This window comes from Lissotriton vulgaris, chromosome 4_1 (genome assembly GCF_964263255.1).
Source record: "Lissotriton vulgaris chromosome 4_1, aLisVul1.2, whole genome shotgun sequence".
Classification (NCBI taxonomy): Eukaryota; Metazoa; Chordata; class Amphibia; order Caudata; family Salamandridae; genus Lissotriton; species Lissotriton vulgaris.
The window spans coordinates 2,006,238,241-2,006,260,842 of record NC_141691.1 but is presented as its reverse complement, the minus strand read 5'-3'; the positions used below and the strand labels follow the sequence as shown (position 1 = coordinate 2,006,260,842).

The 22,602-nt window shown below is 44.9% G+C and overlaps 1 protein-coding gene across 1 annotated transcript in view; it reads right to left on the bottom strand.

The window, feature by feature from the left end:
* The window catches only part of LOC147724854 (uncharacterized), a 183,911-nt gene that overhangs the window by 134,690 nt on the left and 26,619 nt on the right, over positions 1 to 22,602 (bottom strand). The window contains exon 2 of the mRNA XM_086918119.1: positions 15,621 to 15,684. Within this exon, the coding sequence (XP_086774245.1) occupies positions 15,621 to 15,684 (64 nt within the window). The remainder of the gene's footprint in view (positions 1 to 15,620; positions 15,685 to 22,602) is intronic.

Genomic DNA, 22,602 nt, shown 5'->3' with positions numbered 1-22,602 from the left:
CCAAATCAAGGCATACCATATCTTCTTAGGGAGACTGAGTGTTATGTTGTTGGTCCACTTGTGACTCCTCCCGTACCTTACGGTAAATGGTATCGTGGTAGCGTGTAACTTTCTTTAGAAATAATTATGCTGCCTCAAAAGTTAGATGAAGCCCACCAACCACACTAAGGAGCCCATTAGGATGTTGGGTGGATCACCCCCACCGGGCCGGCGGCACCCCCCGGCTGGGGTGATCCGCCAACATCCTGCCATGAATGACCCCTCACCACATTAGGATGGCTGGGGGGTCCGCGGCGGATGGAAAGACCGACTGCCGCTTTTCCACCAGTTGACTTGTTGACCGGGCAGAAAACCTGTATAACATGGTGGAGGTGTCTACAAGACACCGCCATCCATAATATGATGCAGGCGGTGAGCAGGTCTTTGCCGTTGGGGGCCCGTAGCGGGCCCTCAGGGTGTTGGGGTGGGGGTGGAGGGTGCACATGGGGGGTACCTATGGTACCCCCCTGCGTTTGCATGCACAAGGTGGCAAACATGGCGTGGTGCATTTTTGCGCTGTGCATTTTTGACAATGCAGCGGGTGCTGCTTACAGCACCGCCCGCTGCAATGTTAAAAATTAGGGTTGCGCCCACCAGTGTGGCAGGCGCATCCTTATCTGAATGGTGGGACCGCCGTAACATGGGCGGTCAGTCCCGTGCCCCAATGTGGTGGCGGGTGGACAAAATCCGCCGGTCATCGTAATAGGCCCCTAAGTGTTTATAATTTCTTAACGTCCGTGTAACAATTAAGGGTGGGCGGAACTCATGGAGTTTCACGGAGCTCTGCAGAGTTACTTGAAAACTCTGAGACATTCCACGGAGTTCCCGGAAGGGGCAGAAATCAGCACGTCACGCTTCTTGTGCTGATTTTTAGCACCTGGAGCTTGTTCCGTGCTGCAAAATCACACGAACAGCACCACAAGGGGTGTCAGACGGCAGTGCTTCTTTGCTGCCGCTCGAGCGGATTTTGTACTCTAGCAGTAGCTTCTCACCTCAAACTCTCGCAACTGCCCGCTTTGAGAAAATCTCACCAGGTGCCCTCCTAGTGCCAGAAAATTGTGCTAGCGGATGCCAATTCTCACTCGCTAACTTACCATTGGCAAGCTGCGTGTGAGAAAAACTCTGCCACACAGCGGTTGCTGGGATTTTACAAAAAATGTGCATTACATGCGTAACGCAGAGTGGCCAAAACTCCTCCTACTCCGCCAGTGAAGCAGAATTTATCGCCCACCCCTACTAACAATGTGCCCATAACTGTGGCTGCATGACAGAACAACATGGTGACATGTTCCCAGCCCTGCGCTGCTGATCATGAACCCAGGCAGTGCCCTCCAAGAAATGTAGTCAACTCTTCAGGTCTTCTAGCACTTTACCCTGGCAGTTAGCTGAGGTGAGAAGGGTTTGAGAGCCGGTCTCGCACTAAGCCCCCACCCCAGTGGCCATCTCCCCTTTCTCCATCTTGCAAAGTCAGCTGTAATTTCCGATAAGCCATATTAAGCAGGATATTCCCAATTCCCCCTTTCAGATTAGGTGAACATTGTATGCAGCCTTGCAATGTATCTCACTCAGTAGTTACCCAGAATCACGCTGTTGGAGTGCAGCTTGAGTCAGAAACAAACAATTGACCTTAAGGGAGAAACACGTGCCATTTTACGGAAGCAGCAGAAAACACAAACAAATCGCGTGGATCCTGCGGCGGTGTAGCACATTGAGGACTTATGTGCCCAGCAAAAGGCTCTGCGTGTGAGAAAATGAGCCATTTTTATGAGGTCTGTGGATTAAGGCGCATGATGAGACCAAAGATGGATGCAACACCAAAGAAGGTTGGGTAAGACTCCGATGACGGCCAGAAGGAGGTAGTAGAGGGCTCTGATGGCACAGCCTTATCCGACCAGGAGAAAGTCCATCTTTTCTAAGCACTAGATAACCACCCGAAAAGCACCCCTAGAAAGCTGCCACAATGTGGCCTATGTATTCAAGGGCGTTGGATGAACCGTTTGATCAACACTGGCGCCACGGAGTGCATGATGCCAGTGACTGACTACCAACACATATGTCCATCAGCAAAGCGGAAACTCACAACTACAAAGATCCACTCCTATGGCAACACTGTCCAGTTGACTTTGAGGATGTTTCCACTGCTGGGGTTGTCCACCATGACAACTGTATCTTAGCATGATTCATTGTAACCTGAACCAAGAGGACCACGTTGATCAGCTATGGTGCTGCAGAGTTGCTGAAACTGGTCAGGCGGCAGGGACAAAGTTGTAAAGCTTCATATTGAGCCTACTGTACAACCCATTGCACTCTGCCCTCCTACCAACATCTCTGAAGTCAGAAGTGGTCACTTACTGTGGTCGGTCCATATGTAACTTCACAAAGTTGATGAAGCCCCTACGTGACCTCAATAAGCCAGGGTCCTTATGGATATGGGGGCTGGTAGAGCAGCAAGCTTTTGACAACACCAAGGCCGCCCTGTTGGCCGCAACCACGATTGAATATTATGACCCCTTCGAAGAAGACTGATTGGGTCTGGGCGACAGTGCTACAGGGCTAGGGGATGTCCTGATGCAGCCACAACACAATGACGTATGGGCCTCTGTTGTCTACGGTAGTTGGGCTCTGTCCAACACAGAACAGTGGAAATCCCAGATCAAACGGGACGCCAATGCAGTGCTGTGAGGATGCGGACATTTCCACTTATATCTGTATGGAAATTAATTTTGAGTGTGCACCCATCACAAACATCTGGTACCTGTTTTCCAAGCATTGAAGTCCAAGCCTTGGATTGAAAAGTGGATATCACAACTCCAAGAACATTTATTTGAGTTTTTGAAGGTGTATATTGGCCTGGCCGGACTACCTACTGAACTATTTGTCTTGCCACTATTGAAGAAAGAGGTGGGCATAGAAACTGAAGAGTATGTGGGCCTCTAAGTTAAATGTTCCAGGCCAAAGCCTCTAATAGTGGCTGAAATATGTCAAGAAACTTAAACAGAAGAATGTCTTCAACTAATAGAAAAAGCTATCATCAGCGACAGCTGATGGCACGTCCTGAAAGAGCAGCCAAACAGAACATATGAAGCTGGAAACAGATTCACGCAGTGTACCACGTTTGTGGCAAGTTGTCACTGGTAGAAGAAGTGATAATACTGAGAGGCAACTGCATTGTTGTCCCGACAAAACTGAAACCCAATCTTTTGCGCACTGTCCATCACATTCGTCAATGTGTCGTCAAGACCAAAGTACAGCGCAGGCAGAAAGTCTGGTTCCCAGATCTACATAGACTTGTAGAGAAGACCGTAGCTGGCTGGTTGCAATGTCGAATGGTGGGGCAGTCTGACTGTCTGGCGCCGGTCACCTCTGAAGACATCCCTGAAGCACTCTGGACTGAGTGTAGACTTCACTGTAGCTGGAAACCTCCACCTCCTTGTTGCAATAGATGTCTTTAGTAAGTAACCCGAGGTAGAGGTAGTCAGTTATACGTCAACCGATGACGGGATCCCAAAACTTGAAAAAATATTCGCCCCCAAAAGGTTTTCCCTAGAAGTCAAGAGTGACAACGGCCCACCGTTCCAAGAGCAAGAAATAGCCTCATGCTACCAGGCTCTTGATGTGAAGCACCGCAAGATCACACACGGGGGGGCCCCGGCAAATGGGGAAGTAGAATGATTTATGTAAACGCTTGATAAAGTCATCCGATTGCAGAACTGGGGGACAAACATGTAGATTGCGCAATATATCAATTCCTACAAGACAACTCCCCACACCCTGACCAAGACATCTCCTGCCGAGATGTTAGGGGGGGGGGGCAATAAACTCTAGAACTCATTCCTAACTACTCATCCTTCAGTTGACAGTCTGTGCATAAAGGCGATGCAGCAATGAAGTGGCTAGTCAACGCCATTGTGATAAGACAACAAATCTCAAAGTGGGTGACGCTGTGTTAGTGCAAACTCTCCTGGGGTGATGGAAAGTTCAGACCTCAATGTGGACCAAGCCACGTACTTTGCAGGGGTGACCCCCTCAAGTTTCATTACGCCACTGTGCTGATGCTTTATTCCTAGGACTAATGCATTCATGCTACTGAGGGGTATGCCTATTGGGGGGCTGCATGCATATGTCCAGGCCTACTGAGAGCACATACTATGATTATCCCCAATGGGCCTTCTGCTAATGCAATGCCTAATGTTTTCCCTCAGGGCCATATTGTTGGAGTTCTGCATAATGGGCTTAGGCCTAATCTAATGTGATTTATGCTCGTGATTTCTGTTAAATGTGTTGTCATGCCTTACGTCAGGTTGAATATTAGAAGGTGTATGCCAGACTAACTCTATTTGCAGGTAGCTGTTGCAAACCAAGTATATTTGCACAGTGTTCCACAAATTAATTTCAGCTGTCGTAAGACTGAAGAATATGGTGGAGAATTCACGCAGCATTTTTTAATGAGGTAGAATGTTTTTATGCTGTTTTATGCCTTTTTTAGTCTCGTATTCTTTTCTCCAATTTGATTTTATGAAATAATTTTTGTGAAGGTTATTGAATTTTTTACAATATCCATGTAACCAAATCTGACACTATTGCAAATTGAGCATATTTGCAAAAATGTTTATAGGTTATCCCTATTGTTATAAATGTAGAGGTTTATGGTGAGGATGTAATGTTTACAATGCTGATGTATTAATTTGATCTGTTTGAGCCCTTGATATACTTATATGTTGTATTCGCCTTTTTTATGCACAGGTCTCCATATTGTCTAATCTCCACAAGGAATGTCTATAGGCTTTTAAGTAATTTTGTATTTTAATGGCCTGATGTTGTTTATTCTTTTATGGTTTTATTAACCGAATAAAGATTATTTTTACTTATATTGATGACTTGTATATTCTGTTGTGTAGGCGATGGGGTCCTGAGAATTTTTTGTTTTGAGCCAGGTGTGTTGCAGCTTTGCCATTGGTTGTTTTATCTTTTTCAGTTATGCCTTCATCCAGGGTGTTTGGCATGTATTGTTGTTTTTAGTGGAATTAGTATATCAAAAGCTTCCAGGAGCCATCATAGATGATAAAGATGTTGCAAAGCAGTGCATGTGACTCAAAGTAAATAAAAACAAAGCACTATGGCGCAGACCGCGTTTTATTACTGTAAGTCAGTTTGCACAGCAGCCCACACTGCTGTGCAATATATCTTAAAACAGCGCAGGGTTTTGGGGGCAGCAAGCGACAAGGGAGAGGAGGGTGGGAAACAAAGAATGTGTCCCGGGGGCCAGCAGGGTAGATTGAATGAATGAATGAATGAATGAATGAATGAATGAATGAATGAATGAATGTTGGATTTATAGAGCGCGTGGTTACCCGGAGGCGTCCCAGCGCTGTACCACTGGGGAACCCGTCCTGGGTTTCCCTGTGAGATGGTCCCTTTACTGGGCATCCCCAAGGTGCAGCCAGGCATCCCCGGCGATGATGGGGCCGGAGTGGAGATTAAGCAAGCTATGGCCCAGAGTTGCTGCGTGGGACCCCATGGTTAGAGTGGCACCGAGGCGAGCTTTATCGGGCCCGCTGACATTGGTCCTGCACCCGGCCACACCGGGAATTGAACCCTGGTCCCGGGCCAACCTCTGCCTCAAGATTAAAGACAACATTTGCATGGAGGGGATGTTTTAAAAAGAATGGATGGCGGGGAGGCCGAGGTATAAAATATTGGATGGTGGGAGGAGGATAGGGGTACGATTGACATGACGGAGAGCGGGAGGAAGGCGGGGAGGTTGAAAACATGGAGAGCAGGTAGAGAACATTGGTGAAGGAGAAGGACTGCAGACACATGAAATCTCTAAGAGTGCTTGCCGAAAAGTAAAAAAAAAAAGAGTTGCTGCAGGAGCCTGTGGGCAGTTGAAAGACTCTGACCACAGGAAGCTGTACTTGGCCCATGCTCCACAGCAAGTATGAGGAACCAAAGCCCAGGAGGAAGCCGGAGGCAAGGAAGAGGAGGCGGCGCTGACCAATAGGAGGTTGACGTGGTTAATAACCAATGGTAAGAAAAGGTGAGTAGTGGGCGGGCTGTAAGCCCCTTTTGAGATTGCTTTTTCTTTCCAAGAGATTTTGCAAACACTGTGCAAGCGGAACCTAAAAGAGGACCACATACTGACCGGTCAGACCAGCCCTTCTGGCACTGCGTGATTACTCTGGAGGACAGTCTGACTTTGGTAAGTAGTATACTTAACTTCCATGCATCTAGGGGATTCGGATCAGTAATGTTTTTATCTCCCTCTTAATGCACTTTTGGAAGCGTTGTCATGGCCAGAGCCCCAGTCCACTGAAAGTAGAAGACGATGTGGCTAGAGCAGCCGACTTTGAAGCTGGGGAACTGGGTTCGAGTCTCAGTGAGAGGCTCAACATCCTGTAATTCTGTTATGTTATGTTATTGAAGCTTATGATGCGCACAGTATCTACAAGGAGTGTCTCGTTGCGAGCAATGAAAGGGTAAAGCAAGGACCGAATTAGATGAAAAGAAATGTTTTTAGTCTTTTTTTAAGAGAATGTTGTCCTGGGTGCTACAAAGGGCAAATGGAAGCAAATTCCAGGCCAAAGCGGCCATGAAAGCAAGAGAGCTGCCACCCATTCTCTTAAGACGGAAGCGACGTATATGAGCAAGAAGCTGAGAAGCCAAGCACAATTGTCTAGCAGAAATATAGATCTTGAAGCGTTTCCTTAGATAGATTGGACCAAGTCCATACAGGGCAGAATGTGCCAAGACAAGGTCTTTGAACTTAACTCTTTCAGGCACAGGCAGCCAGTGGAGTTTGTGCAGATGTTGCCTAACGCTGTTCTAATGGGGATGTTAAGAAGAATCCTGGCCGCTGTGTTCTTAACTACCTGCAATTTATTCAGCAGATAACCCGGCAAGCCAATGTACATGGTGTTGGCATAATCAATGCGAGAGAGTATCAGGGCATGAGTAACCGTTTCCTTGGCCGCTCTAGGGAGGAGCAGGAGCACATTTTAAAGAGATTTAAGTATACCGAAGCAGTGCCCGGCAAGCTTCTTGATCTGAGTAGTAAAATACAGATTCTCATCAAACCATATCCCAAGATTTATAGTGGATTGACCCGCTGGCAGGCCAGAGTGATTCCCTAAACTGAGGGGGGAAACTCCCAAAAAGGAGGATTTCTAGGCATATATTTATGGGAGACTTGCGTTGCGTTTGCACCACACTTGATAGTACATGCGTGATGCAAACCTATAGGTCAGATTTATAAAGCCACGTAAAGCCACTTTGCGTGGCTCTGAGTGGCCTGATATATCTGGAGTAGAGCAACACAACACAAATCACTGTGTAGTGCTATTCTGCCCTGTGCAGGCGTTCTGATGGAGCAAGGATTCGCACGTGAAGCGACTTGCTTGTATTCATGAACCTCGAATAACGTTAATAAAATTAATCAACATGTTTGTTTTACTAATATCACATTTTACATAAACATTTGGGTGTCCGAGTGAAGCACAGGGCCAGACTGATTTGCATATAGCCATTTCTGAACTGGGGTGGCAGAGTGGGCTAAAGAACGGTGATGGATTAGACCCAGATCTTTTGACTGGGTGTGAGTGTTTGATTGATTCAGATGCTCCGTCCGTCACCACCCCCTTTTGTACCGCTTTTGGCTGCCATAAGTGTGGCAGGGTATGCTCAGACGTGAGTCCCTTGCTCACTTTGCCACTGGATTCAAGCAAGCCGGGCTGAAGACGGCTGGTATGCCAGAAACCGGTCCTCGGAAGCTTGTTTCCGGTCCAGGGAAGACATGGCTTGGCAGTTCGGGCTGGACTGTTCCCATGAGGCACAGGGTCAGACTGATTTGCATATAGCCATTTCTGAACTGGGGTGGCAGAGTGGGCTAAAGAACGGTGATGGATTAGACCCAGATCTTTTGACTGGGTGTGAGTGTTTGATTGATTCAGATGCTCCGTCCATCACCACGCCCTTTTGTACCGATTCTGCCCTGTGCAGGTGTTCTGATGGAGCAAGGATTCGCACGTGAAGCGACTTGCTTGTATTCATGAACCTCAAATAACGTTAATAAAATTAATCAACATGTTTGTTTTACTAATATCACATTTTACATAAACATTTGGGTGTTCGAGTGAAGCTTGCTTATGTGTTTTACTAACTGTATTATGCTTGCACCTAAGATGGCTGGTACTACGCGAGGGTTTCTACTGCGCATGCGTCTGTCATATTCACGTTACACAACGTATTCTTTGCTTTGGAGGGAATCTGTCGCTTCTGCGCACTAAAACTAAGATGGCTGTTCTGTGTCCTCACATGCGAGAAGTTTGCACTACTGCTTTTGCTAAGCTGTTCGTGTTGCCTAATCCTAAAGTTATAGTTAAATATAAAATAATGGGTATAGAGTAGAGATGCATGGTATACAGTGTATTCATTTATTCTGTGTTCTAAAACTGTTTCTTTTCCATTTCATGTTACACTCTGAAAACTGGCCTGACTTGTAATGCTGTACTCCATCTTTGCTGAAACTGCGACTGCGCGAAAATCTCAAGTCTCTGGAACAGTGACCTTTGGACTGCAGCCCAGGAGCTGACTGACTATAAGATGCTCCTGGGAACATGAATTATTGAACTCACATTTTTACAATGTTATAACAATGTATTTGCCAATAGAACCTCCATTATTTGGGTGGAATAAAGATGTCATAAGAAAATAAATTGATGGGCGGAAACATAAAATTAATATTCAATACTGAGGTATCAAAATTTGGTGTGGTGTGATGACCTCACCTCACTCTTTGACCAATCAAAATTGGGGATCCTTACACTTGCAACATTGGGGGGTGGTACACTGACCTGGAAAATAGTATAACTAGGGTAGGCTTAGCTAGTTAATTTGTCCGACTTGTCCGAATAGCTGACCTGTCACTGACCCAACATACTCAATAGGTGACTAAGAGCAGAGGGCTGCGGAGCACTCTGTCAGAAGATTTGCTGACACAATCGGGGTTCTGGGAAGCTGAAAGTGCTGGCGAAGCACTTCGTTGGTGAAATTGATAACCCATTCGGGGTTCTGACTGTTAGCGGCAGAGAGGGAGTAGCGCAGGCGTTGCAACTGAACTGCGGGTGCTGGTCTTAACCTTTGCTGGTCCTGTCCTGATCCAAATCTGGTATTCCTGTTCTGATTCTGATCTGCACCTGCTAGCCTACTGGCAACTGCAACTTTTGGGGTTCTCCTGTCTTTCAAACTGACCCGTGGCCAGGGTTGGTCTTAACACCATTTTTTGTAAATATAAATCTGTGTGGGTTTGTCATCGTATAACTTGATCCTTCTCTTTACCCTACCTATACGTGAAAGTTTTGATTATATATATAAATATGATTCCTTTTCTTACCCACCCTATGGTTAAAATCTTTTAGAAAAATCTTGAATAGCATGTTCCTTTTTTTCTTACCAATCCATTATTAAATGATCAATTCGTTTCGATTTAATAGTCTGTTCCATTTTCTTACCTTCCCTATAGTTGAATGATAAAATTGATTTAAATAGCGTGTTCCTTTTCTTACCTTCCCTTTAAATTTGATAGTTCATATTGTTTGATTATAGAGCATGATCCCCTTTCTTACCTTCCCTTATTGATAAATGATTAGCATAATATATCTTTTACATAATTATACATTAATTCTGATTTATATTATTCAGAGTCTCTTTGTGTTTAATCTCTGAATCATGACCATTTAGGAAATTTAGATAAAGAGTTTAAAACTTCCAGAGTCTGTGGTTTTTATATGAGTCCAAATGTTATTGTTTATCCAACTATCTTTAAAACGAACTCCCTGATCCAATAGGTTACAGGTACCAGCGACAAGGATTTTTGTAAGTCAATGGTATAGGACCTAGTAGGTACAATATCTGGTAGTAGAGCGAAGGTTACCTGATTAAGTAAATGAGTTATTGATTATGGGCCCAGGTGAGTATGGTAAAATTATAGTCGGGTGACCTGTGCGCTCTATCAGTTCCATGGGTTTTGCATTTGGTGTTACCACTCCCCTCCCATGGATTTTGACGCATTCCCAGTTTTACAAGGATTTGTTAACATGGGAATGCGCCTAAATCTTACGCCTTCAAGGAGAGGCGTAACAAGGAGATACATCTTTATTTCTCCCCGGTTTTCCTCTTTCGATGTGTGCTGCAAGCATGGAAAGCAGAAAAGGCCTCTCAGGATTGTTTTGTGAAAGAAGATGCCCCTTCCTGCCCGAAAACAATTCTGCCTACTATACAGGCACCATGGCGCAAGCGTGCCTGCGTGGCGCCATGCTGCCTAAACGGTTCCAGTGCAGCTGGAAAGGACATTAATGCAGCTTATTGGATAAATACGGCCCATTCCTGCCCTTTCCCTGTGATGCAGGGCAGCACACACACAGCCAGAAAAAGTCATAAATATGCCACTTAATCTCAAAATATATGTGTCCATCTGTAATGCAACAGGTGCTCATGTACAGCGCTCCAATACCTTCAGGTCGATTTCGCAGTATATAAAACTGCAACAACAAAAAATTGAATCCGAGGGCTTGAGCTGTCCCAGGTCAAAGGCCCCTGCACTGCTTTTATATGACTTCAAAGAAACCGCCCGTGCCCCCCCCTCCGGCCCCCCTCCCCCATCATGCCCGTTGTCTGCCAGTAAATACAGTTTATAGCTGCGGTTTGTAGCAATAAAATACTTTTCCATGCGATTCTGCAAGGAAAAGAAATCCGATCGTTATCTGTTGCTTTGTTGTGAAAACCTGGGAAATGTTTGCTTTGGAATCATCCTGGTTGCTATGGAAACCCGTATTTAGAATGCCATCCAGTTTATTGATGTTAATTTCTACTGGGAGCAATTATTTTCAAGCGGGAACTGGGTGGAAATGACGTAGAGACTTCATTTTCAGTTCACATCACGGAGGCATGCGCCATCCAATAGGGTTTGCCTAGGATACTTAGTGAAAATGTGCTTCCCTATCGTGATTGAGGCGCATGGAACAAGTACCACGTGGGCAGCAGCCGCGCACTCTTCGAAAGAGAAGACTATGCCAGGGCCAGCAGCATCGAAGCTTCCTGCACAGGACAGGTGCAGATGCGGCAGCAGCTGCCAAGCTTCGCCCACACACAGAAAAGAACTCCCCACTCCTAAAGTTAGGTTAGCAGCTCTCAAGCTTTTTACACACACACTCACACACTACAAGATGGGCCGCAGCAGTGAGAGGTTCCTTCACACGATCGATGCAGCTCTGTATGTATGTACTTCTTTAGCGCTCGACTTACCCTAGGGCATCTCGGCGCTTGCATTGGGAACCCGTCCTGGCTTTTCCCTGTGAGATAACCCATACTGGGCATCCCCAAGGTGAAAGCCAGGCATCCCGCCGCGGGGGGAGGGGGGAGGGGGGCCGTTGTGGAGATTAAGCAAGCTTAATGCCCAGAGTTGCAGAGTGTGAACCCGTGATTAGAGTGGGCACCGAAGCGAGAATTATCGAGTCCGTGGACAATTGGGCTCAAGACCCTGCCACGTCGGGAATTGAACCCTGGTCCCGGGTCTGACCTCTGCTTCAGGGTCTGCCTGCTCTAACCAGTGAGACACACTTCTCCACAGCAGGAGTCAAGCTTCCACCTCTCACTAGTGCCAGTGGCTGCTGTAAGTAGATTATTGTCAGTTTCCAGTTAGCTCCTACCATGCCAGCTCACAGTTAGCTCTATATTGACCATTCCCCACTAGTTGACCAGTCCTGGCACCCACTCGTCTCATCGTTGCCCTTCTCTATATGCACATGTTGCCAGTTCGCAGTAAGTTCGCAGCTGCTAGCTCAAATGTATCTCCTTATTGCCCAATCAATGCCAATTGTCTCATCATATAATTGCCTGTTTAGGCCACTATTGCAGTTAACTGCTAGTTTCCAGTTAGTCCATCAATGCTAGTGCCCAGTAAGCTCATCATTGCCACCCCCAGTTAGCTCAATAATTCCATTTCCAGTTAGGCAATTACCACCATTATCCAGTTAACTCAACATGACCCGTTCCCATTTGGCTCACCCCTGATCACTCAGTGCAAAACTAGCTAAAAGGCAGCAGAGCACTGTACAGGGTCAATGCCAACAAGAAAACTATAGTGCATGGCCCATTTATACTAAAGGTTCAGGTTAAATTAACATAAAACGTTGAAAGTAAACTGTATGTTAAACACAATATCAAACAATTTCTTTATAGTTTTGTACACATAGTCAGTCATTACATAAATACTGGATCTAAAACAATCACAAGGTTGTGTGACAACCACCAACATTGGCTTTGCTGCCACTGACGATACTGTGTGCCCCTGAATTGCGAATCAACAATGTCTATAAGACAGAAAATTGAGAACGAATATCAAAAATAAAATATCAACAGGTAAGTACTATTTTCTATACTTACCTCCACATGTATGTACCTACGTTGTTGTACATATATCTTAAAGGTACTTTGATGCGGAGTTTGGAATAGTAAATCTATGCATCCCTATAAGCACTTACCTTTCGATATTTTGTCCCTTGATATTCTGTCCTAAATATTAGTATGATAAGAATATTGTTGGTGTCGATAGTCAATAGTACAATCTGACGATGCATAGCATGGTACTATGTATGAACCTTATTTACGTGAACATTTGGATAGGAAATTATCAAAATGGTGGCAATGGTAGCAAAATATGTCCCTTTCTGCCTCCTATTATTTGTTTCTTTTGGACTACTATATCTCCCATAAGTGCATCAACATGTTTCGGCCCGGACCAGGTTCTTCTCAAGACTGGAATAACTAGTGTTAAATCTGCATGTAAAGCTTCCTTTTTGATTGTACTTTTCTCTAACAGTCTGTGAGAATGTGGGTGATATTGGGCACTCAGTGAATGCGTGTAACTGTAAATGAGGAAATTAGACTTTCATGTGTGTAAGCAGTCGAAAGATATTGTTAAGATTTTAAATGTTGACTTACTGGATACTTATTTATGCATTTGTATAGAATAAGGGCAACTGCTTTTATGCTGTGTCTGATCTTTAAATTAGTTTTAAACTGTTCCTCTCCATTTCAGCTGTCCATGTTAGTAAAATTTAAATGGGCAACTAGTAAGGAGGGGCGTGTGAGGACATGGAGGTGGTCGGCACTGTAAAAGCTTAGGGACTTGCAGAATTACTTTGGTCTTCAATCAATTTTTTAGGTTTCTGTCTCCTAGTCAGTGTTTATCATAAACGAGGCTGAGCATCACACATTTATTTCACCATCAAAAGCACCATCATAAAAACATAATAAAGGGTGACTTGTAATGACAGTGGAGTTTTAAATATCATTGGTTATAACACATTCTTATTCTCATACTAAACCCAGCAGGGCAATTCTAATCAGATTTTAGTGCATTTTGAGAAACATTTTCTAGCCATTCTAACCTTTCCAGTATATAAAACAATCTGGGATTCTTCGGACCATAATTCTACAGTGGCCACGATTATAGTCGCCAAATGTCTGCAATCTGTAGTGTAGCCAATGAATATGAATGGATATGTAACCTCTTTAGTCTTCTGAATTGTTGAACTAATATCGCTAGTGGAGAGTTGTGTGGCTTTGTTCTAATTCATGCATAGTTTTTAGAATACATGTTCCCAGTAGAGGTTAGTTGCGTACATATGTACATTCTCTACACAGTTGGGCATAGGAAACTTCCTCACAAAGGCCGAGGATACACCCTCAGTAGGATAAAGCAAATTCTGCAGAACAATGAGGCTGATAATGTTCCCACGATATGCTCATTCCAATTTTAGTCTTCGACTAGATTCCAATGATTTTTACATTTTCACTAAACTGACCTACAAAGCAACAATCCATGACACTTATTACAAAATGCCCCCACTGTCTTTTTAACCTCAGAACCAACATTATCAGCACAGAACTCACCAGTATCATCAACTCCTCCATCTCCTGGACAGATGGAAACACGCAGAAGTCAAACACCTCCTAAAGAAACATTCCGTCAACCTCAGCGAACTCTACAATTATCTACTGATCTACCTGCTTCCCTACCAGGCCAAAGTACTGGAGAAGACCATCAACTAACAGCTCACCGAATACTAAAACCACCTACTTCTCAAGCAGGATTCCGTACCAACCACAGCACTGAGACCACGCTGATCGTCGCCACAGATGACATCAGAACTGTCCTCGATCGAGAAGAAACAGTGACGCTAATCCTTCTCGACCTCTCTGCTGCGTTCGACACCGTCTCGCACCACACCCTCATGAGCAGACTACAAAATTGGCATACAGAAAAACACCCTCAAGTGGATCACCTCCTTCCTCACAGGATGTACACAGAGCATCCGACTACCTCCCTTCACCTCTAAAACCCAAGGACATCATTGTCGCATACCCCAAGGTTTATTCCTTTGTCCCATCCTGTTCAACACCTACATGACCCCCTCACAGAAATCGTCAAATCCCATGACCTCAAAATAATTTCCTACGCAGACGACACCCAAGTAATCCTCTTGCTCACCTCCCCTCCAGCGCCAAAACCATTTTCTTCACCGCCATTACTAACGTAGCCAACTGGATGCAAAACAACTGCCTCAAACTCAACTCCGACAAGTGTTTTGTATTGATCTTTGGGAAAAACACCTCCATCTGGGACCGCAGTGGATGACCAGCAGAACTCGGACCAACACCCACACCAACCAACCATTCACGCAACCTAGTCAACGTCCTCGACAGCAAACTGACCATAAAACGACATGTCAATGCAGTCACCGCCTCCAGCTTCCACACCCTTTGCATGCTTTGCAGAATATTTAGATGGATTCCATTCAACATCAGAAAGACCAGCACTCAGGCCCTTGTCACCAGTCTTCTTGATTACGGCAATGCCCTCTACACTGGCTCCTCCACCCAGCTCTTCTGAAGGCTACAGACCATACAGAATGTTGCAGCCAGACTCATCCTTGACCTCCCCAAATGGACCCACATCACCCCCCACCTCAGAAACCTCCACTGGTTCCTCATCTAAAAGAGATGCCGGGTGAGTATCCTCACACACGCCTACAAAGCTCTACACAATCAAGGACCATCCTACATCAACCGTCGACTGAACTTACATCTACCCACCAGACACCTGCACCCCTCCTATCTGACCCTTGTCCACCCCCCCCCCCCCACATCCGTCGCAGCCAGAGCCGGAGCCGCTCCTTCTCCTACATTGCCACCAAGACCTGGAACGACCTGCCCCTCCCTCTCCAAACAGCCCCCTCCCGAGCAGACTTCAGAAACAAATTCAAGACCTGACTTTTTGACAGAGACATGGCAACCACAACGCCCAGGTGCCCCAAGGGGGGACAGTGTTACACTATTCAAATGCTGATTGATTGATTGCAAATGCTGATTCATTTATTGCAAAGGTCAAAGTACATAAACCTACAGCATCAACCTGACGTTGTGTGATTTTTTTCGTTCTATACCTTGTGTTCTTCATCCCACTGGTACTTCTCTTGCCTAAAGAAAATGTACAAAATGTCTGTCAGGAGTTGCATATGTACCTGTGAGCTTCGTGGGTGATTCTGTAATTATGTGGATGTCATTTCCCTGAAGATCATTGGATGTCTGTGGAGGAAAGAAGAATTGAGGGACATCAGAGACAGAAATATATTAAATCCTCTTAAAGGAAGGCCTATTTTCTGCAGTTATCATCTTACCATGCAGATCCACCTGCCTCCCCCACAAGCTGCTCATTGTTGAGATGGTCTTCAGAGGAAAACATTTTTAGGAGAAGAAAGCAGTGTCACCAGCACCTTTTTACTTAATCTCTACACCACCCTGGAGTCATTGATGTGTGCACCATGGCCAACAGGCAGAACGAGCATTCAGGTGAGAATCTGTAAACCATGCAACAATTATAAAGGATACATTTTACAAAGACAGTGATCCCAATGGGGAGAAGTCCCACTTATCCCTGCAAACAGTTGTGGAGAGAGAGTTATTATATAAATAAAATGTTGTAATATAGGAAAATGTTTTTTGAAATATCACAGTTGTGATGTAATATGATCAATTATGAAATACAATTATAAGGGATAGGCCCTTGTTGTAAATGGAGGTCTCTAGTTGGCAATGGTTTGCACCATTGATCAAGTAGGGACCCATCTTCCTAGTTGGAGTAAGGCGGATACACTTCTAAAATAACCCCTGCTCATCCCCTTCGTAGCTTGGCACGAGCAAAAAGGTTTATCTCAGAGGCAGTGTGTAAAGCATTTGTGCACACATACAGTTACTCAGCGAAAATACTACAAATAGGCACTACACCAGTTTAGAAAAATACGTAATCTTTATCTAAACCAGAAAAGACCAAAACGACAAAAATCCACAATACGGTAATCAAAATATGACTTTTTAGAAGGTAAAAACAGTTTTGTCCATAGCAAACTATAGATGCAACACTTTCAAAACAAAGTACCTTGGATGCGTCACAGTCATAAACAAAAACAGCTGCAGGGAAGGTGGTGCGTCGATTCCTTATGCCCAGGGAAGGTGATGCTTTGGTTTCTTACTCAAGGGGAGGTGATGCGTTGGTTCCTTACTGCCATGCAGGGGAGGTGATGCGCTGGTTCCTTACTCCAGGGGAAGTGATGCGTCGGTTTCTTATTGTGTGGGGAGGTGGTGCGTCAGTTTCTTACTGCGGCCACAGTCTTCTTGTAGACTTGGCGCCCCAGTGCGATGCGTTGGGATCGTGGATCCGTCAGTTCCTCGGTGCGGTGGCAACGGCCCTGCGTTGGTCTCTTCTACCACGGTCCCAAACTTGCGTTGGTTCTTGCAGCCGCATAGCAGGGCCTGCGTCGGAATCGGTGCAGTGATCGCAGACTTCGGAGATCGGTGCACGTGATTCGGCGTGCAACGATTTCTCCAGCCGCGGGTGTTTGCTGCGTCGGTTTCTTCATTCGCACAGCAGCGATGCATCGAAAACGGGTGCGGATACGTTGCGCTTCTCATAGTTGCATCCTTTTTCCAGCTCCCAACAGCAGGAACAACCTCCAGAGTCCCAACACAGCAACAGGGACCTCTTGGCAGGTGAGAACTCCCAGCAAGGAAGTAAAGGGGAGCTGGTGGTGAAGTCTTTGTGTGCCTAAGACTTCAGAACAGGAGGCGAGCTCTACTTCAAGTCCTTGGAGATATTCACTCAGGAGAAACAGCACCAAACAAAGTCTTTATTCTCTCCTTGGCATAAACCAGCAATTGGAGGTAATCAGCAGAGGGGCAGTACTTCTCCTTGAGCTTTCCCAGCTTTTCTCCTCGGCAGAGGTTCCTCTTGAGTCCAGAAGTATTCTATAGTTCTGGGGTCTGGGCCTCAATACAATATTTATATTCCATTTCTCTTTGTTCTCTTGTGACAGAGAGGCTCTATGCTCAGTCAAAACCAGTTCTGTTCTCTCTGGTCCAGCTTCCCAGCAGGAGGTGGGGACAGCATTGTGTAAGACAGAGCAGGTCCATTCAGATGAAAGGAAATCTTCTCCCCTACTCAAAATGCTGTCCAGGTCTATTCAGCCCAGCCCTGACTAATCCAGGAAAGGCAGGACACACCTCAACCACCACAGTGGCTGTCTACAGTGAATGCACATCCCCAGCCCATGTCATTCCAAAGCCAGACAGTCAATCCACAAACCAGCCGAGGCACACAGGATGGCTAAGAAGGAAGCTACCCACTTTCTAAAAATTGTATTTTCAAACACAGACTGTAAAAGTCATCCTTCCTAAAAGATGCACCTTTACATTCTGAGTTCAGGCATACTAAACTTCACCTTCTTATCTGGTCCCAATGGGAAGTTATATTGATAAGATGTTATAAATAAATTCCCATTCTATCCTATGGACAGATAGCCTTTCACTAGTGAAAAACAAAATACACTGTATTTCACTATCAGGATATGTCACACACTTCAGTACATGACCGAGCTTTCATATACACTGCACCCTGCATACAGTGGTAACTCGGACGTTCCTCAGGGGTGACTCACGTGTAATAAAAGGGAAGGTTAGGGCCTGGCAAGTGTGCGCACTTGCCAGGTCGACATGGCTGTAAAAACTGCAGGCAGACACTGCAGTGGTAGGTCTGAGAACCTTTTGCAAGGCTGCTTGTATGGGTGGCACAATCAGTGCTGCAGGCCCACAAGCAGCATTTGACTTACAGGCTCTGGGCACGCACAGTGCACTGGACTAGGGACTTAGCAGTAAGTCAAACAAGTCAATCATGGAAACACCAATCCATAATAACAATTTACAGAGAGAGCTTATGCATGTTAGCAGTGATCAGCAGTGGTAAATTGCCCAGAGTCATAAAACCAACATAAACAGGGTAAAAAACACAAGAGGCTAAAAAGCAAAAAGTCTGGGAAATAACCAGCTGAAAAAGCCAGGTCTAACAGCCCACTTATATTTATTTTCTCCCTCCTCCAGTAAACCCCATTTTCCCAATGCTTTCTACAACCCTCTTCCTAAGTACACCCGTATTATTCCTTGCACTTTTTGGACAAGCCAACCCTCATTCCTCCCTCTTTTTAATTTTACCCTAGTGACTCTTACCATCATTAGAAATACATGATTACATGTGTACGACCTGGGCTAAAATAAAGTAGCAGTGTGTGTTACATCCCCCTCCCCCACAAGAAGAGTGCTTCTAATCCTTTGCTTCATACTGCAGTGCACATTGGTGTAAGAAAGAGGATGGTCTGATTTTTTTCTGTCCATGTATTTGGCTGAAGTCTGGGGGTGAATCTGGGGATGGGCCTAGGGGCAAGGATGCTATTATGCCTACACTACTTTCTAAATCACCTACACCACCACCTTTCATCTACACCCTGTATCACTTTACCTCATACCATACATCATATCAGCCTACATAATAAACCCTTACATATACCCTATACCTCCATTTACACTCTACAGGGTCACTTTACAGTCACATGCTGCACCACCACCTTACGTCAGACTTCTACCTACACCACTCATAGACCCCCCAATTCCAAGCCTACAAACTATACCTACACTCTCACACCACTTACTGTCAACATCCAATAGCGTGTCATAATACTATTGACAAAAATGTCACCTGGCATAAATACTATGAAATAAAGTTTAATTACAAAATATAGTTCCATTGGGTATAGATTTTCTATTAGTAACTCCAATAGGGCCATATTTTTAGGTCTCGCCTGTCGATGCACATGCGCATCGAGCTCATCGAGCTTGCGAGACTATGGGGGCTTAACCACTCTTTAACTAACTTGCAAGGAATCGTGGCGATTCCTTGCAGTGCCCGTGACTTTTAAGCTCAATGCGCATGCGCATCGAGCTTAAAAGCGCGTGCACATGCCCCCAGCCGCCTGCCTTGCCCACTCTCTCTCTCACTTCCTCCCCCAGCTCCGCCCCCTCACTTCTTGGTTGCACGGCCGCTAGGCCGTGCCTCCCCTACTCTCCTCCCCCCTCCTCCTCCTACTCTCCTCCCCCCTCCTCCTCCTACTCTCCTCCCCTGCCTGCCGTGTCGCACCTCTCCCCGCTCCGCCCCCTCCCCTGCAGAACAGTCCAGAGACACCAAACAGATTTTTCAATCAGACTTTTAAATTAAATCACAGCAGCAATTTACTATTAAAACAAAACAATTTTAGAGCCTGCATTTCCTGAATTTTAGCAGCAATTTACTATTAAAACAATCTTAGAGCCTGCATTTCTGACTTCTTTTGGGCGCGCTGAAAGGCTGCATTTTCAGTTATTGCGAACATCACATTCAGAATGATGTTTAACTTATGCAGCGCTCTGACACCCTCGAGGTGCTAGCCTCATGCATACACACAGCCCTCACACATACAAGCATACACGCGCCCCTCCCCGCCGCACATACGAGTACACAGAACACACATCTTATGGTGCACACACTAGTACAGAACTGAAGGCGCTAGCCTTCACGTGCGCATGCATATACACCGCCTCAAGCATTCAGGCATACAGGCGCCCTCCCCTTCGCACATACGAACGCACATAACACAGTTCCTACGCCTCAGATACTAGCGCATAAAGATACAAACATCCGCCTTCCCTTCAAGCCATACTAACCTCATCAGTGGAACTTAAAACTGCAGGTGACACCGCAGGGCTCCCCCTTCAGCATAGAAACGCCGCGCCATTGCTGCTCCTTTAGCCCGGCACTCCGTGGGCGCTTGCTTCCATTAGAAAATGGAAGTCCCGCCCTACTAGTTTCCGGCAAAAGCACGCGCACGTCTTGATATAAAACTGGTTTCTATGCTTTTTTTCGAGACTTGCAATTCCCAAAACACTTTTACAGCAGCATTACTCATCAAGTGTTTGGCACAGCATCAGTGCAGCTTATACTGTATGCCTCTAAAATTCATGACCAGGCAAACGCGTTTGAAGAAAAAGCTTTTATAAATGCTCCTTGCACATCTATGCTCCTGCCTGCCACATTTGCATTGAATAATGATGAGATGTTATACATAAACTAATCATCTATAAAACTTGTCTGCTGGCATAACTTCAGTAGCGATAGTTCTGCCAGTATGTTAATTAACTATACAAATGCCAGTAATAATCGTGAACAGCCTTTAGACCGCAGCTTTCGTGCTGGATGTAACGGTAACATGCCAAATTCACTACCAGAAATTAGTAGGAAAAAAGTGGGTTAGCTAAGTAGAAGCTGCTTACCATCATTTGCTATCCCAAACAAAACAAACTTGTTTTAATTGCCAGCCTAATTACCAGCATATATTCATCATGCTTCTTTAGTTGATGAAAAAACATGTAGAACGGTTAATTATGCAGACTCCACAGTATGAGTCTATATCACAAACACTTATTCAGCTTTCAACACTTTTACAGCAGCCTTACTCATTTGGTGTTTGCCAAAGTGTCACTGCAACTACTATTTTGTGCTTTTTACATTTATAAGCATGCATATGTATTTCAACATTAAGCTTTTACCTACCACACTTTCATTGAATAATGACAAAATGTCACATAAACAGACTAACCATCTATACAGAGGTTAGATAAAATTGTCTTTTTAATGACCATGCTGTTTTAAAGCATTGCAAGTATTAGTAGCTTGTGCATCCTCTTCATATATTCGCTCAAAAAATGTCTTTTTTATGACAATGCTGATTTAAAGCATTATAAGTTATAGTCATTTGTGCATCCTCTTCATATATTCAATCACTATCACATCTTTCTACCCTCACCCCTGTCACATTCTCACCTCTGTAAAAAAAGTGTCACCGTACCTTACACAATCCCAACAGTAACAGCTCATACTCTCGCAATACATGAACTCACCCTCATTCCTTCACTCTCCCTTACAAACACACCCTTTACTTTCACACCTCTCTTCCACATACAGCTTCACACGTCTGTCATCACACACCCTTACATATTCATAGAATGATTTTTAATGTAGAAGCTCCCAACCCACGACACATATCTCCCAATATGCACAGAACTAGCGCTTTGCGAATGCACACAATAGGGCTGAGAATGCTAGTCTGCAATTTTTAGACCACCCTTAACTTATGAATACCACACACATACATAACACCACACACATAAGACCACACACCACACACATAAACCACGCACACATAAACCACGCACACATACACCACGCACACATACACCACGCACATACCACACGCACATACACCACGCACATACACCACGCACATACCACACGCACATACACCACGCACATACACCACGCACATACACCACGCACATACACCACGCACATACACCACGCACATCCACCACCACATCCACCACCACATCCACCACATCATCCACCACCTCATCCACAACCACCACATCCACCACCTCCACCACCACCACATCCACCACCACCACATCCACCCCCTCATCCACCACCACCACATCCACCATCACCACCACCCCCACACCCACCACCACCATATCCCCCAGATCCACCACTACCACATCTATATGTGTGTGTGTGTGTGTGTGGCTCTGTGTGTGTGTAGGTGCAAATGCAATGTTCTTGGATTTTTGTCACAATAAAATACACTGAACATAATCTTCACAAAAGTTATTTACAAACGTTTAAGCTATTGCCATTATAAATTACAATAACTTTTATTTAAGTATTAATTATTTACAAAATTAAAAGCCATTGTTATGTGTAATATCAAGACATCCAAGTCACGTAACTACAACACACATTGCATTACAAATGCTATAGGTGTCACATTTGCAAAAGTTAACACTATTGACATTGTAACTGACAAAGCTATTCATTTTGCTACTTTCAAAACCAACACATAAATAAAAAGTGTCATTTACAATACCAATAGCTTAAACTTTCCTAATGCGAGACCTATTGCATTTCCAATGCTTGTTGTAAACAATGTTTAGGACACAATATTTGTATCGGATGACATTTACTTCACAATATTTTGACACCAAACCTCACGTCCACATGTACTTACACTGCAACAACCCTTGCCTAACCAT